The sequence below is a fragment of the Phycodurus eques genome, chromosome 10 (genome assembly GCF_024500275.1).
Source record: "Phycodurus eques isolate BA_2022a chromosome 10, UOR_Pequ_1.1, whole genome shotgun sequence".
Classification (NCBI taxonomy): domain Eukaryota; kingdom Metazoa; phylum Chordata; class Actinopteri; order Syngnathiformes; family Syngnathidae; genus Phycodurus; species Phycodurus eques.
In genome coordinates, this window is record NC_084534.1 from 26,100,137 (window position 1) to 26,121,308 (window position 21,172).

The 21,172-nt window shown below is 43.0% G+C and overlaps 3 protein-coding genes across 3 annotated transcripts; all 3 read left to right on the top strand.

Moving 5' to 3' along the window:
- Positions 1–666: 666 nt before the first annotated feature.
- Positions 667–12,695, top strand: LOC133409042 (nuclear factor of activated T-cells, cytoplasmic 2). Its single transcript, XM_061688537.1, has 10 exons — positions 667–889; positions 1,900–2,797; positions 2,871–3,042; positions 3,570–3,772; positions 4,707–4,879; positions 6,946–7,086; positions 7,833–7,888; positions 8,016–8,148; positions 10,635–11,228; positions 12,176–12,695. Exons 1-10 carry the CDS (start codon positions 796–798, stop codon positions 12,247–12,249), a joined length of 2,538 nt encoding a protein of 845 aa, XP_061544521.1. The 5' UTR covers positions 667–795; the 3' UTR covers positions 12,250–12,695.
- A 92-nt stretch (positions 12,696–12,787) lies between these two features.
- LOC133409043 (probable myosin light chain kinase DDB_G0279831) lies at positions 12,788–15,985 on the top strand. The gene is made up of 5 exons (XM_061688539.1): positions 12,788–14,182; positions 14,273–14,367; positions 14,452–14,499; positions 14,609–14,833; positions 15,329–15,985. Exons 1-5 carry the CDS (start codon positions 12,886–12,888, stop codon positions 15,770–15,772), a joined length of 2,109 nt encoding a protein of 702 aa, XP_061544523.1. The 5' UTR covers positions 12,788–12,885; the 3' UTR covers positions 15,773–15,985.
- Positions 15,986–17,002: 1,017 nt separating this feature from the next.
- manbal (mannosidase beta like) lies at positions 17,003–19,588 on the top strand. Its single transcript, XM_061688369.1, has 3 exons — positions 17,003–17,121; positions 17,665–17,833; positions 19,300–19,588. Exons 2-3 carry the CDS (start codon positions 17,684–17,686, stop codon positions 19,408–19,410), a joined length of 261 nt encoding a protein of 86 aa, XP_061544353.1. The 5' UTR covers positions 17,003–17,121; positions 17,665–17,683; the 3' UTR covers positions 19,411–19,588.
- Positions 19,589–21,172: the final 1,584 nt, after the last annotated feature.

Genomic DNA, 21,172 nt, shown 5'->3' on the forward strand with positions numbered 1-21,172 from the left:
AAAAGCTTGCTTGTTCTTTTTAAACTTACAAATATTTAGGCCATTAGGTATACATTTGGAGGACATAAAGCATAAGTTTTGATGCATTTAATCAAACTTGAAGAGTAATTGAAGACATTAGAAGATGTCAAACCCAACCAGTTTATCATGTACTTAGATTAGACTAAGACAAGGTGGTGATTGTGTGGTATCTAAAATGGCTAATATCCTCCAAATACACTCACTTTATTATCATAAAATTGTAAATAATCTTTCATAGTTCACTCAAAATGTTCAGCTCATTAAAAAAATAATCATCATCATCATCCACTACTGTGCAATTACTTAGCTGCTTTAGAGAGTATTCAGCAAAGCAATTTAAAAAACAACAACTGGGAATCCTAGCGAGGGAAATGTGGGAGGAAATTCCGCAATGCTGTCCTCTAGCGGTCAAATGTTTATCGCTACTGTATTTCATAACGTTTACATTTAAAAAAAAAAAAAAAAAAAAAACGTCATTAAAAACGCACAATAAATATAATTTCAAAAATCCTATTAAAGATCTCGCATCCATGAAATGCGCAAATCAAAACAGTCAAAATTGAAAGTGCATACGCTCGTACACGTGCACGTGCTCACGCGCGCGCGCACACACACACGCACACGCCCTAAGCAGGGACAGGAAGTTTGGTTTTTGAGTGGAGCACCTCCTCAAAACTGCAACACACATTTCACGTTGTCGGCTGTTGTCGTGGAGAGCTTTTCATTGGCCTTGTTTGGAAATATTTATTATCAAAAATATATCAGAGGGTGCAGATGGCGTCTGACATCAGTGAGGAAGAGTGGGACTTTTCAGACTTGTTTCTCCATTATCCCCCTGGCGAGGATTTTTCTGCTGGCCAGAACCCAGGTGAGCATCCATTAAATGTAGTTCTGTATCATGACAGTAGTGCGGAAAAATACTGATTTGCAGCTAAAATTATTATTGAATAGCTTGGGTGTGGATGAGTTTTCTGTCTTTAAGATCAGGGAAGAAACTATTTCACCTACTTACCAACTAAATTCTTATAATATATAATTACAAACATTTGAATCATATCTATTTGCTAATTTAGTATAGGCATAAGGACTTAGTTGGACAAATACAATATGCAAAAAAAAAAAAATGAAAAAAATACAAAATCGATCAATTTTTTGAGTCTGGTGAATCTGGAGTAAGGGATTTTGTTTCATCGATTGAGTCTGACGGCATCATTTGGAAGCGTCCACCCCCCACAGAATAATAACGGATCCACCGGTGTGTTGGGTCATCCTCCATGAACCAGGAAGTAGCGTGATAGGTAACACACATGAATACAACCACTCCTTGATTTTCATAAACAGCTGTGGAGGTCTCAATGAAATGTAGTTAGCGGTCATTATAGCATTGTTACCCCAACAAATCTAAGGTGGCTGAAACTGGGTACACGCATCCTGCTTTTTAACATCTTGGCTTCTTGCACTTGGCTAACGGTTAGCTTATATGGTAATTCCGCAAACCAGTTACCCGTTTGTGTCCAGAAACAGCACTCGCTTCAGATCGCTTCCTAATTGACGATCATTCCAGTTCCCGTCACAATCGCGACTCGGTAAAAACACGTAAAATCGTAATTATTGAATCGGCCGGGACAGATTTCCCAGCAGATCGGATGAGATGGATGAGAAAATCACTCTTAACACACCCCTCCACTACAGAATAATTGGTCAGGAAAATCTTTTCAAGACATCTGATAATCTGACCTTTGCTGACTTTGATCACAAGGGGAGGAAAATGCCCAATTTACCATGCTTAAGATTTACTGTGCTGCATCTTACAAAAATATCTGAAAATGTTTAATCATAAAATCTGAATGCAACTAAGTGTCATTGGTTATCTGACAGATGATGCCGAGCAGCCCACCCTACTGGAGGTCAACCATCACGCTGCATTCATTAAGGAAGCCCCCTCGAATTGCCCAGCTGAAGAAAGCTCATCGGACGCGGTGTTTGACTCCACGGGCCTGGTGACGACACCAGGAATCATCCCGGCTCCCAGCCCCAGGATTGAGATCACCCCATCGGGGGATTATATCACCACTCAGGCCTTACAGCCGAGCCCTGGCTCCAAAGCCCTCGGAGCCTACCGGGAGTGTGCAAGCCCAGCTAGTAGCAACTCCTCCACAGGCTGGCCTGCAGAGGGATGCTCTCCATCAGCCTCTCCATGCATTTCCCCTTCAAACAGAGGCGCATGTGCCACGGAATTGTCCACCCTGGATCTCTGCCCCTTTCTCCAAGGTATCCAAACATCTTCCACCCACTCCTCTCCAGGTACTAGCTTCACCGATGAGCTCTTCCTTCTGCCTCAGCACCAAGTCACCCCCTCACCACTTATCCACCGGCGCTGCCGCTCTGTGTCGCCACAAGGCAAGCGCACCCACGATCAGGTCCTCCCTTGTCCAGGGGCCTCTCCTGTCAAACAACGCTCCCGGAGCCCGAGCCCGATCCCGTCGCCCTACAACCTGTTGGGCTCCTACCCCCTCCACCAGAGCCGGGCTCGAGGCCAGCACCAGACCCAAGTTCAGGCCTCGGAGTTGGGCCCAGAGGACAAGGTCAGCATCCTCAGCGTATCTCAAGAAGCGGTGCAAGGTGCACATGGGCCAAACCCAAGACCAGATTGCATGTACAGAGAGGGTCATGAGTTGGAGAGGTTCGGCAGTGTAGGAGCTGAAGTCATGTCCGGAGGGTTCTGTGTACTCCCAACTTCGTGGCCTCCTGATCCAGTCCATTTTGGAGCATTAGGGTGTGTTGCTTTTCTATCTCAAATTTAAAGAATATAAAAGTATCTCTCCTCTTATTGTTCCTTTCTCGTGAAGTGGTCTTTCCTTGGCACCACTACCCTCTTTAGAGTGGCCATTGCCCAGTCAGTCCAGTCAGTACGAGCTGATGATCAAGACGCAGCCAAGGTCTCACCACAGGGCTCACTACGAGACCGAGGGCAGCCGTGGAGCTGTCAAGACATCAAACGGCGGGCATCCCGAAGTCCAGGTACTTGGTTTGATCCATCTCACATCTTTGGGACGTTTTGACCCTTAGCCATCAAGCAACTAGCAGGAAAAGAAAGTTGACTCTCACTTCTTGCCTGTTCCAGCCGTTGATTAGAAATAAGCAGAAGCGAGATTGTGCGCACACAATAGCATTTCCTGCAAGACATTGTGTCTATTTAAGACAGACAACCATGCAAATTAAAATTAGCAGTAGTTTCACATAGTCCATGATCATGACATGGCCTGTTGAAGCTGGCCATAAACTCACGAGCAGGTATGTTCACATAAAATTCAAATATTGCCTAATTGGTCATCTTTACTGACTAGATTGGCAAAGGAATTAATGAGCTGTTGCTGCTGTTTTTCCAGGCTTAATGCAAAGCAATTTGCTTGTGAAAAATCCTCCCCACAGGGAAGGGTTTACTGGTGTGAAGTTGTTCTCTCCGCAGTTACGCACATTAATGCTTTTGTCATTAACTGAGCCACTTTTCAAGCGTGCAGCTAAGCTGCTTTCGTTGCACCCACCAGCTCCACGGTTATCGAGGCACGGGCCCGCTGGGCCTGCAGGTCTTCATCGGGACGGCCGACGAGAGACTGCTCAAACCCCACGCCTTCTACCAGGCGCACCGCATCACCGGGAAGACCGTGACCACGCCAAGCATGGAGAGGATGGTCAACGGGAACAAAGTGTTGGAAATCCCTCTCCAGCCAAAAAACAACATGAGAGTGGTGTGAGTAGCCTACAGTATGTAAAAAACAGTTCCCACAGACAGAAACACTGAGGTTCTAAATGTCTTTGAGGCTCTTGCGTCTGAATGACTGAGGATGCTTACGCCACTTAAAACATCTTTATGTTGTTGCTGATGGAAACATAACATGCATACACACATCCTGTTTGCCAGCATGTTTGTCATGAAAGTACAGGCCTCCGGGTGTTTACAACCACGACTGTAAATACTTTGACAAAAAGAAAAAAAAATGAAGTAAATAATATTTTATAAGGCTCATAATTGTAGTGCCTGCGAAGCAATGGGATAACATGAGATTTGGCCCTGGTCCACAACCATAATTTTTTTTACAGCGTTTTGTCTACTGGTCGTAACATAAATCAGAATCAGAATCATCTTTATTTGCCAAGTATGTCCAAAACACACACAAGGAATTTGTCTCCGGTAATTGGAGCCGCTCTTGTACGACACCAGACAGTCAATTGACAGAGAACACTTTTGAGACATAAAGACATTGAGAAAAACAGTCACTGAGCAATAAAGGGTTGCTAGTTATCTGGTAATGCCGGTACAAATTCCACCAGCGCTTAGAGAAGTTCGAATGACTAATATTGCAATAGTCCGGTGCAATGACAATTGTGCAAGGGGCGCCGAGACTTCAAGCGAGTAGTGCGATAATCTGGGACAATGTTGATTGTGCAAATGTTGCAGATACTCCTCAATCAGTGTGCAAATGGAGCAGATGCTACTCTGGCATGAGTGGCCAGTATTGGTCAACAACAGATATGCAAATAGTGCAGCGTGGCGAGACTACTACAATTTTCTCCAATTTATATACAATTTAATGTCCTGAAGGTTTCAACCAATTTTTCTCAAGGCTACTCCAGTTTCAAGTTCAACGAGCAAAAAAATCCTGTTTTATTGTCACATTTCCAAGGATCGACTGCGTCGGCATCCTGAAGCGGAGAAATGCCGACATCGAGCTGAGGAATGGCGAGACTGACATGGGACGCAAAAACACCCGCGTGCGCTTGGTGTTTCGCGTTCACGTACCACAACCTGGAGGCCAGTTGGTGTCGCTTCAAGTGGCCTCCCATCCTATTGAATGCTGTAAGCATGTAGCTAAAGATTGTATGTGCTAATCTAATGATATCTAACATTCTCCACTGTTGTATTTTCTGAAAATAATTCCCATCCAGTGTATATCCGCATATAGTGGCCCCTGCTCTTGTACAACCCCAATTCCAACGAAATTGGGACATTGTGTTAAACGTAAATAAAAACAGAATACAATGATTTGCAAATCATGTTCGACCTATATTTAACTGAATACACTACAAAGACAAGATGTTTAATGTTCAAACTGATCAACTTGATTGTTTTTAGCAAATAATCGTGAACTTGAGAATTTTATGGCTGCAACACGTTCCAAAAGAGCTGGGACAGGGTCATGTTTACCACTGTGTTACATCACTTTTTCTTTTAACAACATTCAATGAACGTTTGGGAACTGACGACACTAATTGTTGAAGCTTTGAAGGTGGAATTCGTTCCCATTCTTGCTCGATGTACAGCTTAAGCTGTTCAACAGTCCGGGGTCTCCTTTGTCGTATTTTACACTTCATAATGCGCCACACATTTTCAATGGGAGACAGGTCTGGACTGCAAGCAGACCAGTATAGTACCCGCACTCTTTTACTACGAAGCCACGCTGTTGTAACACGTGCAGAATGTAGTTTGGCATTGTCTTGCTGAAATAAGCAGGGGTGTCCATGAAAAAGACGTTGCTTGGATGGCAGCATATGTTTCTCCGAAACCTGTATGTACCTTTCAGCATTAATGGTGCCTTCACAGATGTGTAAGTTATCCATGCCATTGGCACTAACACAGCCCCATACCATCACAGATGCTGGCTTTTGAACTTTGCGTCCATAACAGTCCGGATGGTTCTTTTCCTCTTTGGCCCGGAGGACACGACGTCCACAATTTCCAAAAACAATTTGAAATGTGGACTCGTCGGACCACGGAACACTTTTCCACTTTTCATCATTCCATCTTAGATGAGCTCGGGCCCAGAGAAGCCGTCGGCGTTTCTGGGTGTTGTTGATAAATGGCTTTTGCTTTGCATTGTAGAGTTTCAAGTTGCACTTACAGATGTAGCGCTGAATTGCTGTTTACTGACTTTGGTTTTGTGAAATGTTCCTGAGCCCATGTGGTGATATCCTTTACACATTGAGGTCGGTTTTTGATGCAGTGCCGCCTGAGCGATCGAAGGTCACGGGCATTCAATGTTGGTTTTCGGCCTTGCCGCTTACATGCAGTGATTTCTCCAGATTCTTTGAACCTTTTGATGATATTATGGACCGTAGATGATGAAATCCCTAAATTCCTTGCAATTGTACGTTGAGGAACATTGTCCTTAAACTGTTGGACTATTTTCCCACGCACTTGTTCACAAAGACGTGAACCTCGCCACATCTTTGCTTGTGAATGACTGAGCAATTCAGGGAAGCTCCTTTTATACCCAATCATGGGGCCCACCTGTTCCCAATTAGCCTGTTCACCTGTGGTATGTTCCAAACAGGTGTTTGATGAGCATTCCTCAACGTTCTCCAAAAGTCATGGAAATAGAGTCATCTTATGTGGGAAGAAATCAATCAACAAACCCGCTTCGCATAACGGAAGGTGAGGCTTGAGAACAGCGTCCAGTAGTTGTTGGCCTTGCCGTTCCTTCTCCGCTTTCGTTCGAGAAAGTTTCTTGTTTGCCACCTGTCCTAGCTTTTTTGGAACGTGTTGCAGCCATAACATTCTTAGTTAATGATTATTTGCTTAAAACAATCAAGTTGATCATTTTGAACATTAAAAATATTGTCTTTGTAGTGTATTCAATTAAATATAGGTTGAACATGATTTGCAAATCATCGTATTCTGTTTTTCTTTATGTGTAACACAACTTCCCAACTTCATTGGAATTGGTGTTGTACTTTGTGCCGATGTAGTCTTCCGCCGCTGTACAAACCCGTTCTTTGCATGCCTCTAACCTCAAAATGTCGTATGTCTGTACCTTCGTAAACCGAGAACTGCCTTTACTGAAGGGTAAAACTACAGCTAAGGGTGTCTATGTGTTCTTATTACTATTTTGTTACAAAAACATGAAACTTATTGTGTTTGTTCAGCTCAGCATTCAGCTCACGAGATCCCTTTGGTCAAGTCGCAGAACCTGGACCGATGTTCCGTACTTGGTGGACAACAAATGGTCCTGACAGGGCAGAGCTTTTCTTACGACTCCAGAGTGATGTTCTCAGAGAGGACACAAGGTCAGACTTCAATGACAAAAGAGCATTATGATTTTAGGTCTTAATCACTAGGATGTGCAGTAACGACTTAAAAACAGAAAGTACCTTGCAATTTTGCTGAGCATTAACACCATAAATGTGTTAAACCATCAAACCAGACTTGTTCTATAATCCACAAAGTAAACCTGTGAAGCGCATGACCACATTTATTTTTGGCGATGTTCAGTGGTGCATCTAAAAAAAGAAATAGTGCATCGCATTGCCCTCTAAAACCTACATTTTCAAAGTGTTTGCATGTCACCTGGGTAACAACATCTTACACATCCTCTTCCTATACCCAAATTGAAACCACAGGTCACATGGGAATGCTTATACGCTCTCAGGATATAAGATGAATTTTTTATACAGATCTTGTATTGGCGCTCATCAAATTGTCGAAACGTGTGTATTTTTACATGCAATTATTATTATTATTATTTTTTTTTTATCCTACTCTGCTGCATCTGCACAGCACGCTGGTTTTGTGACAATGAACCTACTGTTGATGACTAAATGAACAGCTTCAAGGTTGCGTGGGTTTCAGTCAACAGGATGTGGTAAGAAAGAGTTAACGTGGATTTAAAAAAAAAAAGAAAAGCAAGAGCAGGGGAGTCATCAAGTAGGGGAGGTGAACAATCAGCTCAACAACAAACAGAAAGTAGATTTCACTGTTTAAATGCATTTGCATGCTTCCTTTTCTCGACAAATCGTATGGTCGCTACTTTCAGACGGCCAACAAATCTGGGAGGTGGAGGCAAGTGCGGACCGAGAAAAAAGCCCAGCTGTGAGTTTGCTTGGCGTCGCACAACAGTTGCCTTCCTGATTTTCAAATGGATATCAGTTCCAAGACACTTTTCCATCATTTCCGAGCACCGCCGTTTCGACAGCTACCATTTTCATGTCACTTCCAGAATATGCTGCTGGTTGAGGTCCCTCCATATCGAGACCGGACCATATGTCATCCAGTCAAAGTCAACTTCTATGTTGTCAATGGGAAGAAGAAGCGCAGTGAACCGCAGCACTTCATCTACACCCCCATCATAGGTATTTCTCTCAGCATTGAATGTGCAGTGGGTACGGAAAGTTTTCAGACACCCTTACATTTTTCACTCTTTGCTATATTGCAGCCATTTGTTAAAATAATTTAAGTTCATTTTTTTTCCTCATTAATGTACACACAGCACCCCATATTGACAGAAAAAAATGGAATTGTTGAGAGTTTTGCTGATTTATTAAAAAAGAGAAACTGAAATATCACACAGTCATAAGTATTCAGACGCTTTGCTGTGACACTATATATACTGTATATATATTTAACTCGGGTGCTGTCCATTTCTTCTGATCATCCTTGAGATGGTTCTACACCTTTATTGGAGGGCAGCTCTGTTTGATTATATTGATTGGATTTGATTAGGAAAGCCACACCCCCTGTCTCACAGCGCTTGTCAGAGCAAATGAGAATCATGAGGTCAAAGGAACTGCCGGAAGAGCTCACAGACAGAATTGTGGCAAGGCACAGATCTGGCCAAGGTTACACATTGTTTTATGCTGCACTTAAGGTTCCTAAGAGCACAGTGCCCTCCATAATCCTGAAATGGAAAACGTTTGGGACGATCAGAACCCTTCATAGAGCCGGCCGTCCGGCCAAATTGAGCAATCGGTGGAAAAGAGTCTTGGTGAGAGAGGTAAAGAAGAACCCAAAGATCACCGTGGCTGAACTCCAGAGATGCAGTCGGGAGATGGGAGAAAGTTCTAGAAAGTCAACCATCACTGCAGCCTTCCACCAGTCGGGGGTTTATGGCAGAGTGGCCCGACGGAAACCTCTCCTCAGTGCAAGACACATGAAAGCCCGCATGGAGCTTGATAAAAAAAACGCCTGAAGGACTCTAAGATGGTGAGAAATAAGATTCTCTGGTCTGATGAGACCAAGATAGAAATTGTTGGCCTTAATTCTAATTGGCATGTGTGGAGAAAACCAGGCACTGCTCAATACAGTCCCAACAGTGAAGCATGGTGGTGGCAGCATCATGCTGTGGGGGTGTTTTTCAGCTGCAGGGACTGGACGACTGGTTGCAATCGAAGAAAAGATGAATGTGGCCAAGTACAGGGATATCCTGGACAAAAACCTTCTCCAGAGTGCTCAAAACCTCAGACTGGGCCACAGGTTCACCTTCAAAAAAGACAATGACCCTAAGCACACAGCTAAAATACCAAAGGAGTGGCTACAGAGCAACTCAGTGACTGTTTTTGAATGGTCCAGCCAGAGCCCTGACAAAAACCCAATTGAGCATCTCTGAAAAGACCTGAAAATGGCTGCCCACCAACATTCACCATCCAACCTGACAGAACTGGAGAGGATTTGCAAGGAGGAATGGCACAAATCCTGGTGTGAATAACTAGCATCATTCCCAAAAAGACTTATGGCTGTATTAGCTCAAAAGGGTGCCTTGGACTAAATACTGAGCTACTAAATACTGAATACTTATGGCTGTGTGATATTTCAGTTTTTCTCCATCCATCCATTTTCTACCATTTATCCGAGGTCGGGTCGCGGGGGCAGTAGCTTTAGCTGGGATGCCCAGACTTCCCTCTCCCCAGCCACTTCATCAAGCTCTTCCAGGGGGAACCCAAGGCGTTCCCAGGCCAGCCGAAAGACGTAGTCTCTCCAGCGTGTCCTGGGTCGTCCCCGGGGTCTCCTCCCGGTGGGACGTGCCCAGAAGATCTCACCGGGGAGGCGTCCGGGAGCCATCCGAATCAGATGCCCCAGCCACCTCATCTAGCTCCTCTCGATGTGGAGGAGCAGCGGCTCTACTCTGAAATCCTCCCGGACAACCGAGCTTCTCACCCTATCTCTAAGGGAGAGCCCGGATACCCTGCGGAGGAAACTCATTTCGGTCGCTTGTATCCGGGATCTTGTTCTTTCGGTCACGACCCACAGCTCGTGACCATAGGTGAGGGTAGGGAAGTAGATCGACCGGTAAATTGAGAGCTTCGCCTTTCGGCTTAGCTCCTTCTTTACCACAACGGACCGATACAAAGTCCGCATCACTGCAGACGCTGCATCAATCCGCCTGTCGATCTCCCGTTCCATTCTTCCCTCACTTGTGAAAAAGACCCCAAGATACTTGAACTCCTCCACTTGGGGCAGGATCTCATGCCCGACCTGGAGAGGGCACGCCACCCTTTTCCGACAGAGGACCATGGTCTCAGATTTGGAGGTGCTGATTCTCATCCCAGTTTTTCTTTTTTAATAAATCTGCAAAAATTACAACAATTCAGGTTTTTTTCCTGTCAATATGGGGTGCTATGTGTACATTAATGTGGCAAAAAAAATGAACTTAAATGATTTTAGCAAATGGCTGCAATATGACAAAGAGTGGAACATTTAAGGGGGTCTGACTACTTTCCGTACCCACTGTAATGGAGTGAAATATAATACATGGGTCCATGTATCACTCGTCAGCCTATGGTAGGACTGCAGCATCTCTTCCACTTCCCAATGTCTGAGCCGCTTTCCTTTTCTACTCCAGCCATTAAAACAGAGCCACCTGATGATTGGCAGCTGAATTTGTGTGATTATTCCGACACACAACTTCGGTCTGACGCAAGAGTGAAGTCACTCTTCCATCGGTTGGAGAAGGAGAGCAATCTTCACCCATTCGATGTGCTGGCATCAGATCCATTGGATTACCAACCAGTCTTTTACCAGTCAAGGGCAGGAAATCTAATCAACAACCCAGACCTTTACCACCCTACAAACCAGTTTTATTGTCACAGCTATGCTGCCACCGTACATGGTGCCATTCTTAAAGCATCAAACCCCGCCAACATCCATGCCTCATTCCATCTCCCTCACGGTTCTGATGTCAAAACGGCAACGGAGAAACTGAGTCAAGGCCCTCAGGTCATACAAACATTCCAAGCCTACTCATCTACACGACATCAAAGTTCTGTGCAAAATGCGCCATCTCTGGAAAAGTCGCCGCCTTCCATATTTGTCCAAGGTGACACTCGTGGGAAGTCTTTAACCCAGACGGGCTCAAACGGAGCCGACCAAGAAGCTCGGACTCAGGAGAGAGTTACAATCAAACAGGAGGACCTCAGCTGTGTCAACCTGGAAGACGGTGAGTAAATCCATTTTCCACACAGCAAATGTTCAAAAGGGAACTCACCGGAAACCATCTAAGATGCAATCGGTTACAGTACAGCAGTCACCTAAAGTTTATATCTCAAGAGAGTGCGTGAAGCCATGTACGAAACAATGTTTGGAGTTAGGTAAGTTAGTTGTACATTATGTAAATCATTGTATTAAAAACAAAGTCATTCATGTTTATACTATATGACAATAATCCACATTTATGTAGGGTTTACGTCGTCTGTGTGGTTAGAAGAGCCATATATCTAAAGAGAACTACAAAAGCCTGAGTCGTCTGATTTTTGTGGTCCGGTCTGCAAAAGCAAGCAGGCGCACTGCAAGTGTTCGTTTGCAAATCCTCAGTTGCGGTTGTCTTTGAGGCCCGCACTGTTCACTTTCCTGTCAGTTACTCTCGCTTTTACTCATGTAAACTCGCACTTGCAGAGGTGCCATGAACACTGTCTGGCCCAAATGGAGAAAGCAACGTCATTACAAGCGTTGCAGGTCCTGCAGCCTGATCTTGTTGTATGCGGACCAAAATATTTGTTATCTTCCCTGTGGGCACAATAAAGGGGAAGTATATATGCAAATAAAAGCAGCCAAACCTGTGTCAAACAAAGCAGCAGTGTGTTGTACAGACTGACAAAGGAGTGCAAAGTCTACTAACACCCAACAGTGTTTCAAGCTGTATTTCTTTTGTTCTTGAATCTTGTGAGGAAGAATGTACTTTAGCAGCCAAAGAAATGCTGCAAATCAAGAAATGAAACATTGGCATCTGGTGGATATTAATGTAACTGCAAATATTTCAATTCATTCTTTGACTTTTGGTGGATATTATTCCCTGTGACCCTTAATAGGTTAAGCAGTGTTGGAAATAAGTATGAAATCCTGCTTTAGTAGGTTTTGAATGCTAAAATTGCTCATTCCTGTTTGCAGTGAATGACATCATACGAAGGGACCTGAGTGACCATCAAAGTGACGCTGGTGGCCTGCAGCATCCAAGACTCTAAGAGGAACAACAACAACAAATCAGGATCACGACATAATCGAGAAAAAATAAATCCCACTCGTCACCTACATCGTCAGCTTTTACATTGTATTCTTTATGTTGTCATCAGTGATTTTTAAGTCAGCTTTTACAAGTAGCACCTTTCATGTGATTGTGATTATGTACGTGTGTGCATGTATAAAGGCGTAAGTGTTCAACCTGGTCCTAATAATCAAAACATGACCATATGCAGCATATACTGCATACCGTATATATATACACACATGTAGTGGTGGCTTATAATAATCCCTCTCCCTTGCACATGAAACGGCATGGACAGGTTTGGCATTTTTGATTTCCCATCCTGTGACGACTATTTTGGTGCGTATACTCCTGAAGGAAAATTGGCAGGTTTCTTTAAAAGTCCTACAAAAAAAAAAAAAACTGCTTAATAAAACTAGTTTGGCCTTTAGTTGTCATTCAAGGTAAGAGTGACAAACTTGTCTCTGAATTAAAAATGATTCAAACAGTATTCAAAGCAAATTGGCTTTCATTCAGTGGGGTTATATAATTCTAGCCTGAACCTGTCTTGTGTTTACATCACAAATTGACCTGTGGCAAAAGACTTTCTGTTAAAAAAAAAAATCAGTCTAAAACAATGACAGCAGCTCTAATAATGAATGTAAATGTTGATTTAGCTGTGTTTGTATCAGTTCCAGAGAACCCAGAAAATGTGTTTACGCTAAGGAAATTTGAGGGGAGACTTAGAAATGGCGTAAATTTCACAAAAAGGAGTGATGCGTGTGACGTAATCCCAAAGGTGAGTGAATTAACAGAGATGACACTTGAGGTTTTACCTGCTCAAGGGACCAAAAGGAAGGCTGACACAAAGCCTGAGAAACAGAAAGTCGAAGACGCCAAGACAGTTGTGGCGGCCAAAGCGAGCGAACAAAAGGCGAACACAAAAAGAGGGACCATCAAAAGACTCAAAAGTACGTTACCAGTGAAGACAACGATGGCTGAAGCGACCATAGAAAAGTCTTTCACAAAACCTGAGAGCCTCATAAGGAAGCAAAGGTCCAAAGCCGCAGAATTGTCTATGACGGCCACAGCGACCAGGTTAGTGTCTGGCCCAAAACAAAAGACTCTCACAAGTAAGCAAAAAGTCAAAGCCCAAAAGTCACCTGTGAAGGCAGTGCAAGTTAAAGGAATCAAGGAAAAGTCTGGCACTAAATCTGTGGTGCACATAACGAAACAGAAGAGCAAAGTCGCAAAAAAGCTTGTTAAGACTGTGCCACAAAAAGGGACCAAACTGAAATCTGGCGCAAAACGAAAGACCACAAGCAAGCAAAGAGTCAAAGTCAAAAAGTTACCAGTTAAGGCTGTGCCGGTAAAAGTATCCAAAGTAATGTCCGGCAAAAATCGAGATCATCTCCGCCTTAAGAAGACTGTCGGGACAAAGGCAACAAAGCGGAAGGCTGATGATATAAGAGAAGATGCCACCAGAAAGAAGCAGCGGGTTGAAGATACCGTTGCGATCGAGAAGAATCTTCTGCCTCGAGGCAGCAACAGACCATCTGGCACAACCCTCAAAAGGGAGCAGAAAGGTAAACCAACTGAAGGGTCTGTCAACGCGACCAAACGGAAACACAACACAAAAACCGACACTTTCATAACGAAGCAGAGGGTCAAGGATACCAAAGTTTTGTGGAAGACTATGCAGGATAAAGGCAACAAGAGACACTGTGTCACAAAAGCAGAGACCCTCATAAGTGAGCAGAGAGTCAAATCTACTAAGGTGTCTGGGAAAGCAGCGCCACCTCGAGGACCTTTGGAAGACAAAGCAAACTGGGTGCATGAGAAAGCTCTGCCAGCCGAGAGGGAGTCTTTCCTGAAACCAAAAACGTCTTTCTTAGAGCAAATGAAAACAATACTCTCCAGTGCAACAAGCAGAAGTAAGCTAATAGTGGAAAAGTCACATTTCCACCAAGTGACCCACTTCTGTTCTGGTTCGGCTCAGTAAATCCTGATCTGTTTGTGTGCAGCCACGTTTGAGACCAGATATGAGAAGTTTGCCAAGATTGGCGAAGGAGGCTTTGGATCAGTCTATGCAGGTCACAGGAAAATAGACTATAATCCAGTAAGTAGCTGGTTTTCACTGTTATGTACACTATCAAAACACACAATATGATTGTTTCCAATGCTAACCAAATGTATCCTGAAGGTGGCGATCAAATACATTCCCAAAGCAAAAGTAAAAAATGTCCCATTGGTGAGTGTGGTATTCTCGAAGGCACAGCCCATATTTGGCTTCGCATTGAATTTTTCTTTCATCTTTCGTTCTACACCTTCCTTGTCTAAATGTGCTCACTATTTCACAGAGCATAAACGGAAAGGTGCAGAAGGTCCCCTTGGAGGCCGTCTTCATGCTGCAAGCATCCAGTATTAAGAACTCGGATGGGAAATCAGCAGTCGTATCCCTGCTGGACATATGCGATCTGGAGAAAGACGTCGTTCTGGTTATGGAGAGGCCGGACCACTCTGTGGCTTTGTCTACATACTTGACCCGGCGGACACTCGGTCTACTTGAGGAGGATGAGGCAAAGGTAACTGAACATGCATGAAACATGTATTCAATGTCCACAAGTGATTAACTTAGCAGGGCAAGGACTTGGTTTTGGGTCTTTCGAATAGGCATTGTATATTTAAGTCAGAGCTATTATTCGATTGCAAAATAAATATGTATAAACCTGTATGTAACAGCAGGTTCTCTGTCCAGAGGGTGTCACCCTCAAGTTTGTGGCGGCCATATAGCCATACAGTCGGAAGTTATACTTAAGCCATACAATGTGTCTTCCAGCAAGTAGCTAGCTAGCGAAAATGTCACCAAAGTGAATTGTATGATTTACTTTTGAAGACAGCTTGTCTTGCAGTTTTCCTGATATGTAGACGTGCATCAAAAGCCTAACTGAACTAGTATCCGAGCTGTAACAGAAGACAGAATTGCGCATGGAAATGCGTGTGTCACGTTTGACACTCATTCGTAACCTTGAGATGTCTGCAATTTGTCCTCGCTCCTGTCTAACTCGTCTGTTCCTCAGTACATCATGAGGCAGCTGGTCGACGCCGCCATCAAAATGCACGCTGCCAACATCTTCCATCGAGATCTAAAGCAGGAAAACATTCTGCTGGAGGCCTCGCCCGGCGTCACCCGAGTGCGGGTCATAGACTTTGGCTGCAGCTGCTTAGTCAGCATGGAACCATACCATGACTATTTTGGTAAGACATTGAGTTTCGGCACTGATGATGTGTGGCAATTGCCAGTGTCATTGCTGTTCTCCGTCCATTCCGTTGAAGGAACCTTAAAGTACGCTCCTCCAGAGTATACGCATAAGCGTCCGTATTGCGCCGGTCCGACCACGGTGTGGCATTTGGGTGCGCTACTTTTTGAACTGCTGGATGGTACGCATCGATTCGACACGTGCATGTTCCTTTCCAAGGGGCTTCAACTAAATAGGGATCTGTCTGAAGGTGAGATACTGTGAATAATTGCATTCCCTATGACAGTATACAGTATACCAACATCTCACTGTAGCCCAGTGGTTCTCAAACCTTCTACACTACGCACCACTTAACAAAAATTCTTAGCTCCCCAAGTAAATGACTAACAGTAAAATACAGTTGTGCAGGCTTTATTCCTATAACGTACTCTATATGCAATATTATTGTAAGTCACTGTAACATTATGCCAGTTTCAACATGAACTCTACACTTAAATATAGGATTTTTTTTTTTTTTATTACTTGTAATTGTAACATAATGCACATATTGAACTTTCAAATGAGTCTTTCAGATACCACTGTAGTGGTACTCGTACGGTCGTACCACACTTTGAGGATCCCTGCTGTAAACTTAACATAATTTTGCTCTTTCTCTGCCAGATTGTGGAGATTTATTGTGGATGTGCTTGAGTTTAGACCCGACTCAACGTTGCACCCTGGAGCAAATGCAGTGGCACCCATGGCTACTCTGATACCGGCTCTCGTCCTCACCAATATCACCCTTTTTTTTAATCAACTTTTTTTTCTTTTACGTTAACCTAAGTGGTGACTGTACGTGTGGTGTAAATAAAGTTGTTTGAACAGAAATACATATTAAAAGGCTGTGTGAAGTTTGTACAATATATCGTTAGCCTAACTGCATTGGTGCCTCAGTCATATGTGAATGTTTTCGAAAAAATGTTAAATAAAACATAGAAAATTAAACACAAGAAGAGTCTAGTTGCCTTGATTCAACCTTTGCGAATTACATTAGCTGGATGACTGAAAATATACACGAGAAAAAAACTGAACTTTTCGCAAGCACACTTTAAAAAAAACCAAAACATCGTGACACTAACTTAAAAATGACTGAGGCAATTATGCTATTGGGTTAACGATATTATTCTTAACCTTTGTGCAACCAACAACTTTCTCCTCACTGAGCCGTTAAAAACTTTATCATGTTGGAGGGGTTTGTGTTTCCAAGTGATCCTAGGAGCTAAGCTGTCTGGGGCTTTATGCCCCTGGCAAGGTCACCCTTGGAAAATACGTCCTAGGTGAGGGCCGAGACAACACACAGCTCAAAAATCTCCCATACAACATCTAAGGGAAATGAGAAACACAATTTCATTCCACGCTCATCGCCCACCGTTAGAGGACGACAAAGTCCTTCGCAAAGTTCGCGCCAACGCGCAGCCACCTAGGATCCGGAAGTGCCTTGTGAGTCATACGTCACTTCCGGCAAAGGGATTGTTTTATTTTCATCTGTGGGCCATTGTTTCGACGAGTTTTAGCAATCCCGAGTTTTCATCCACGGACTATTTGGGGGGGACAGAACGATATTCACAGCACTGGTACGTTTTTAATTGGTGATCTTTAGCGTCACATTGTGACGTTTTAGGCACGTAAACGCAGCTTCTCGGTGTTTTGCTGCGTTCAGGAACTGTAAGCAGCGTCGTAAACTAGCTTGGACATGACAACATTTAAGCACGCAAATGTGCATTTTGACATTTAGGATCGATTTTCATCTTATATTGTGCTGTAAACACTTCATTAAATGTAATGTAAATGTTTTTATCAAGATACACCTTAATCCACGAATTATTAAAACGGAACAATATTGTAATATCAAGTTTTCCTAGTTATTTTTAACGTCACATTGTGCCGTTTTAGCCATTTAATAACGCAACCTCTGGGGGCTTTGCTCCGTTCAGGGGACTGTAGGCAGCGTCGTAAACTAGTATAGGAAGATTACGTCTCAGCATACGAGCATAGGTTAATGTTAAAGTGTAATAGAAGATGTGCTACTTTTCTCAAACATGACCCCTACACATAAGTGCACGTTACAGTTTCCGGTGTGTGGAAATCGTTGACGTTGTTCCTTGTGTATTCCTTAGGTTTCTGAAGGCAGCAAAAATGTCTGCAGATATGGATCTGTCTCCTCCAGAAGTTCCCGAGCCAACTTTTGTCGAGAGCCTACTGCGCTACGGCCTCTTCCTTGGTGCCATCTTCCAGCTCATTTGCATCCTGGCAATCATCGTGCCCACCTCCAAAGGGCACGAGAAGGTAAGAACCTGTTTTTATTATCTCCGCTAATAAAGTCATTTGAATTTGAATGCCACCTCATTCTGCAGTCTATGATATAGCAAACTTATTATTATATATTTTTTTATGATGGGTCAGTATTTCTATTATTTTAGTGCAGTCCAAGGTACTTCCACTATATATTGCAGCTAATCGGATTCTTATTTTAACTAAATTAAATAATATATTTATAGGCAGCATGCATTCAATGGTTTTAGTTCTATTTTTAGACCTTTATCAGCAGATGAGCTGATTGCAGATTGGTTGGCAGGACAACGAGAGCAACTGCGCTGATTCAGCAGAAATGAAAAAAAGCAATTACGAGGAAACCTTTTTTGAACACGATCCGATCTTGGATGCCCGTCGTAGGGCATCCAAGAATTTTAATGAGTTTGTTCCAGTCTTAGCTATTAACAGAAATCACAAACCCTTTGTTAACTGCACAGGCAATGTGTAAACATAAGTTAACCACTTTCAAATGTAAAGCCAATAACCTTTTGAAAACAACTGATGGCACATATAGCGAGCGACTTTCTTTTAGGATGTTAAAAAAAGCCAAAGAACAAGCATTGTGAATTAATCCTTTGACGCAACTAAGCTCCAGTGACGTATGCTGAAGTCCGTGTAATTACTGACGTTATTACACTTATTACAGCCATTGGGGCTTTAAAACTTTTGGGAATCATTGGAATCATAACACAGTGGTGCCTCGACGTACGAGTGACCTGACCTATTTTAGTTACGATTGTTACGAGAGCTCGCTATGTTGGCAGCAAACTTTACAACAAGCAGCAGTTTGGTAAAGAGTGAACAATTCCTCAGAAAAGAGGCCCAGAACTTGCTTCAAGTTGTTTATTGCAACTTCCAGTTGAATATGACACTAACATAAAACAGAACTACACGTTGTATATTCAACCAAAACACAGTAACTTTGTCTTCCCAAAGTCCGTTAGCTTAATGCTAACACAAATTGCAAAATGCCATAGCTAATGGAACTAGCGTCAACATTGTAGTAATTATAAACCTTTAACCAACTTACACAAGCGGAAGCAAATACATGCAGACAGAGCATAAAATACTCAGAGGTAAATATTATTTCTCTTTTGCACAAAAAAAGAGAAATATTATTGCAGCTTAGTTGAGATGGTGTTCTTCTGTTTCCTCACCAAATCGACATGTAGTGTCTCTATGTGTTGTACTGCCCTCTGGTGGCCAATGTGTGCAAACCAGAGCAGCGCAATGCCCATTTAATTATCACGAAGCACAAAAACTAATTCTTTACGTTCTATTATGTTATTATTTTGTTTTTATATAATGGTGTACCATTGAGTGCTATATTTATTATTTATTTTGTATTTTTTATTTGTTGTTTTTTTTTTTTTAAAAAAAGGTACTTTTTGTGTTTTTGTTGTATTTTTTTGTAAAATATTTGTGTTGCGTGTGTGCAGGAGGAGACCGAGTCGACCAACGGCAAGGCAGCAGAACATGCCAAGAAACCCAAAGGAGTGGTGCCTCAAATTAGACCGAAATCCAAGAAGGAAAGCAAAAAGAAGCGATAGCTGTGCGTCGTCATGGAATTTTGTGTGTTTTAGTCAATATTGCTTTTCAAAGCCACTACAAGTACATGAAACACTGCATTTACTCATATTGATATTTGATTTTGTCTTTGTATACAACCACTGTTTTTATTTCAGCTTTTTTTTTCTGACTGATATTCATAATTTTTTTCAATAAATTTGGCAATAAAATGTGTTGCGTGTCATTTACAGCACACTCTCTCTTTAATTTACTGCCGTTTGATGATGTAATATCCTGACACTTCGTCATAGCTGTCCCAGTACAGAGGCGACACCCTCGGACGCACGTACGAAAACAACCAATTCTTGTTGTTGGGGACAATTTAACCTGTGGGAGGGCGGCGTGGTGAGATAGTGGTTAGCACGTTGTCTCATAGTTATGAGTTTCAGGGTTTGAATCTGTGCTCAGGCCTTCCTGTGTAGAGTTTGCTTCTCCCCATCCTTGTGTGTGTGTGGGGGGGTTTTATTTTCGGTTTTCCTGGGTAATCTAGTTTCTACATTCCTTAAACAGGTTAATTGAAGACTACATTTTACATTGATGTGAGTGCTTGTCTAAATGTGCCCTGCGATTGACTGGAGACCAGTCCAGGGTGTACTCCGCCTCTCGCCCCCAGTCAGCAGGGATCGGCTCCGGCTCGGCCGTGATCGTAATGAGGACGAATGGTGTAGAAAATGGATGGATGGCCTTCCTGGTTTTGTCACATATTTCCACCCTCACCTTGTGTCACAGTGCTAGGTGGCTACTTAAGCATTACTAAGGTAGCATTATTAATGTCAAACATTTAAGGGCCCATAAAATCATCTGGAATCTTGAGATACGGAAAAGAAGGCTGCATTTGAAGGAGCCCTCGACTGTGAGTAACTCCCGTGCAGCGTTGTGATGTCATGGACCCGCAAATGAATTGGGACACAGCTATTGACTCATTTCGGATGTCATGACTTCCTGATTAGCTTTAGTGTACTTGCAAAAGATTATTCGATTGTTTTAAAGCGGGTGAGCTATTGTTAATGATTTTCACAAAATGCATGCAAAAAAAAAATAAAACAATCTCACATTTGTATACTTCATAACATTGTGGGGTGTAGATTCTTTGTGGGTTAAATATTTTATTAATCACAGTTCCTCTGAGGTTTGATTTTCGTTTTTAGAATTGCACAGTTGGGGGTTAAATGCTCTCTGAACGGGGGCAGGCAGTCAACTTGGCAATTTTTCCAGCTTTTCATTTCAGAGGCAGGATGACACCTGTGGAGCTCCTTTTACACTGCCTGTAAAAGTCACTTTGTTATAGGCATCTATGCAATCAACAACAACAACAAACACATCAAGTGGAGAAAATATGTCACAACAGTGAAATTACCAAGAACTGGATGGATGGCCCTTCAAAATTGATGAAATGATGAGAAGAAGACTAGTCAGGGAGGCAACATTCCAGGAGCTGCAGGAATTTCTGACAGGTGCTGGCTATTTAGTACTGTAAGATGACTGTGGTGGTGGAGAGGAAGATTAGGAAGACAAAGGCAGAGCAGAGAACCATGTGGTGGAAGCTGAGACAGTACGAGTGTTGTGCAGCCTTTCGGGAAGAGGTGAGACAGGCTCTCGGTGGACAGGAGGAGCTTCCAGAAGACTGGACCACTGCAGCCTGAGGAATGGAGGAAAAGTGTGCTGGTGCCCATTTTTAAGAACAAGGGTGATGTGCAGAGCTGTGGGAACTATAGAGGAATAAAGTTGATGAGCCACACAATG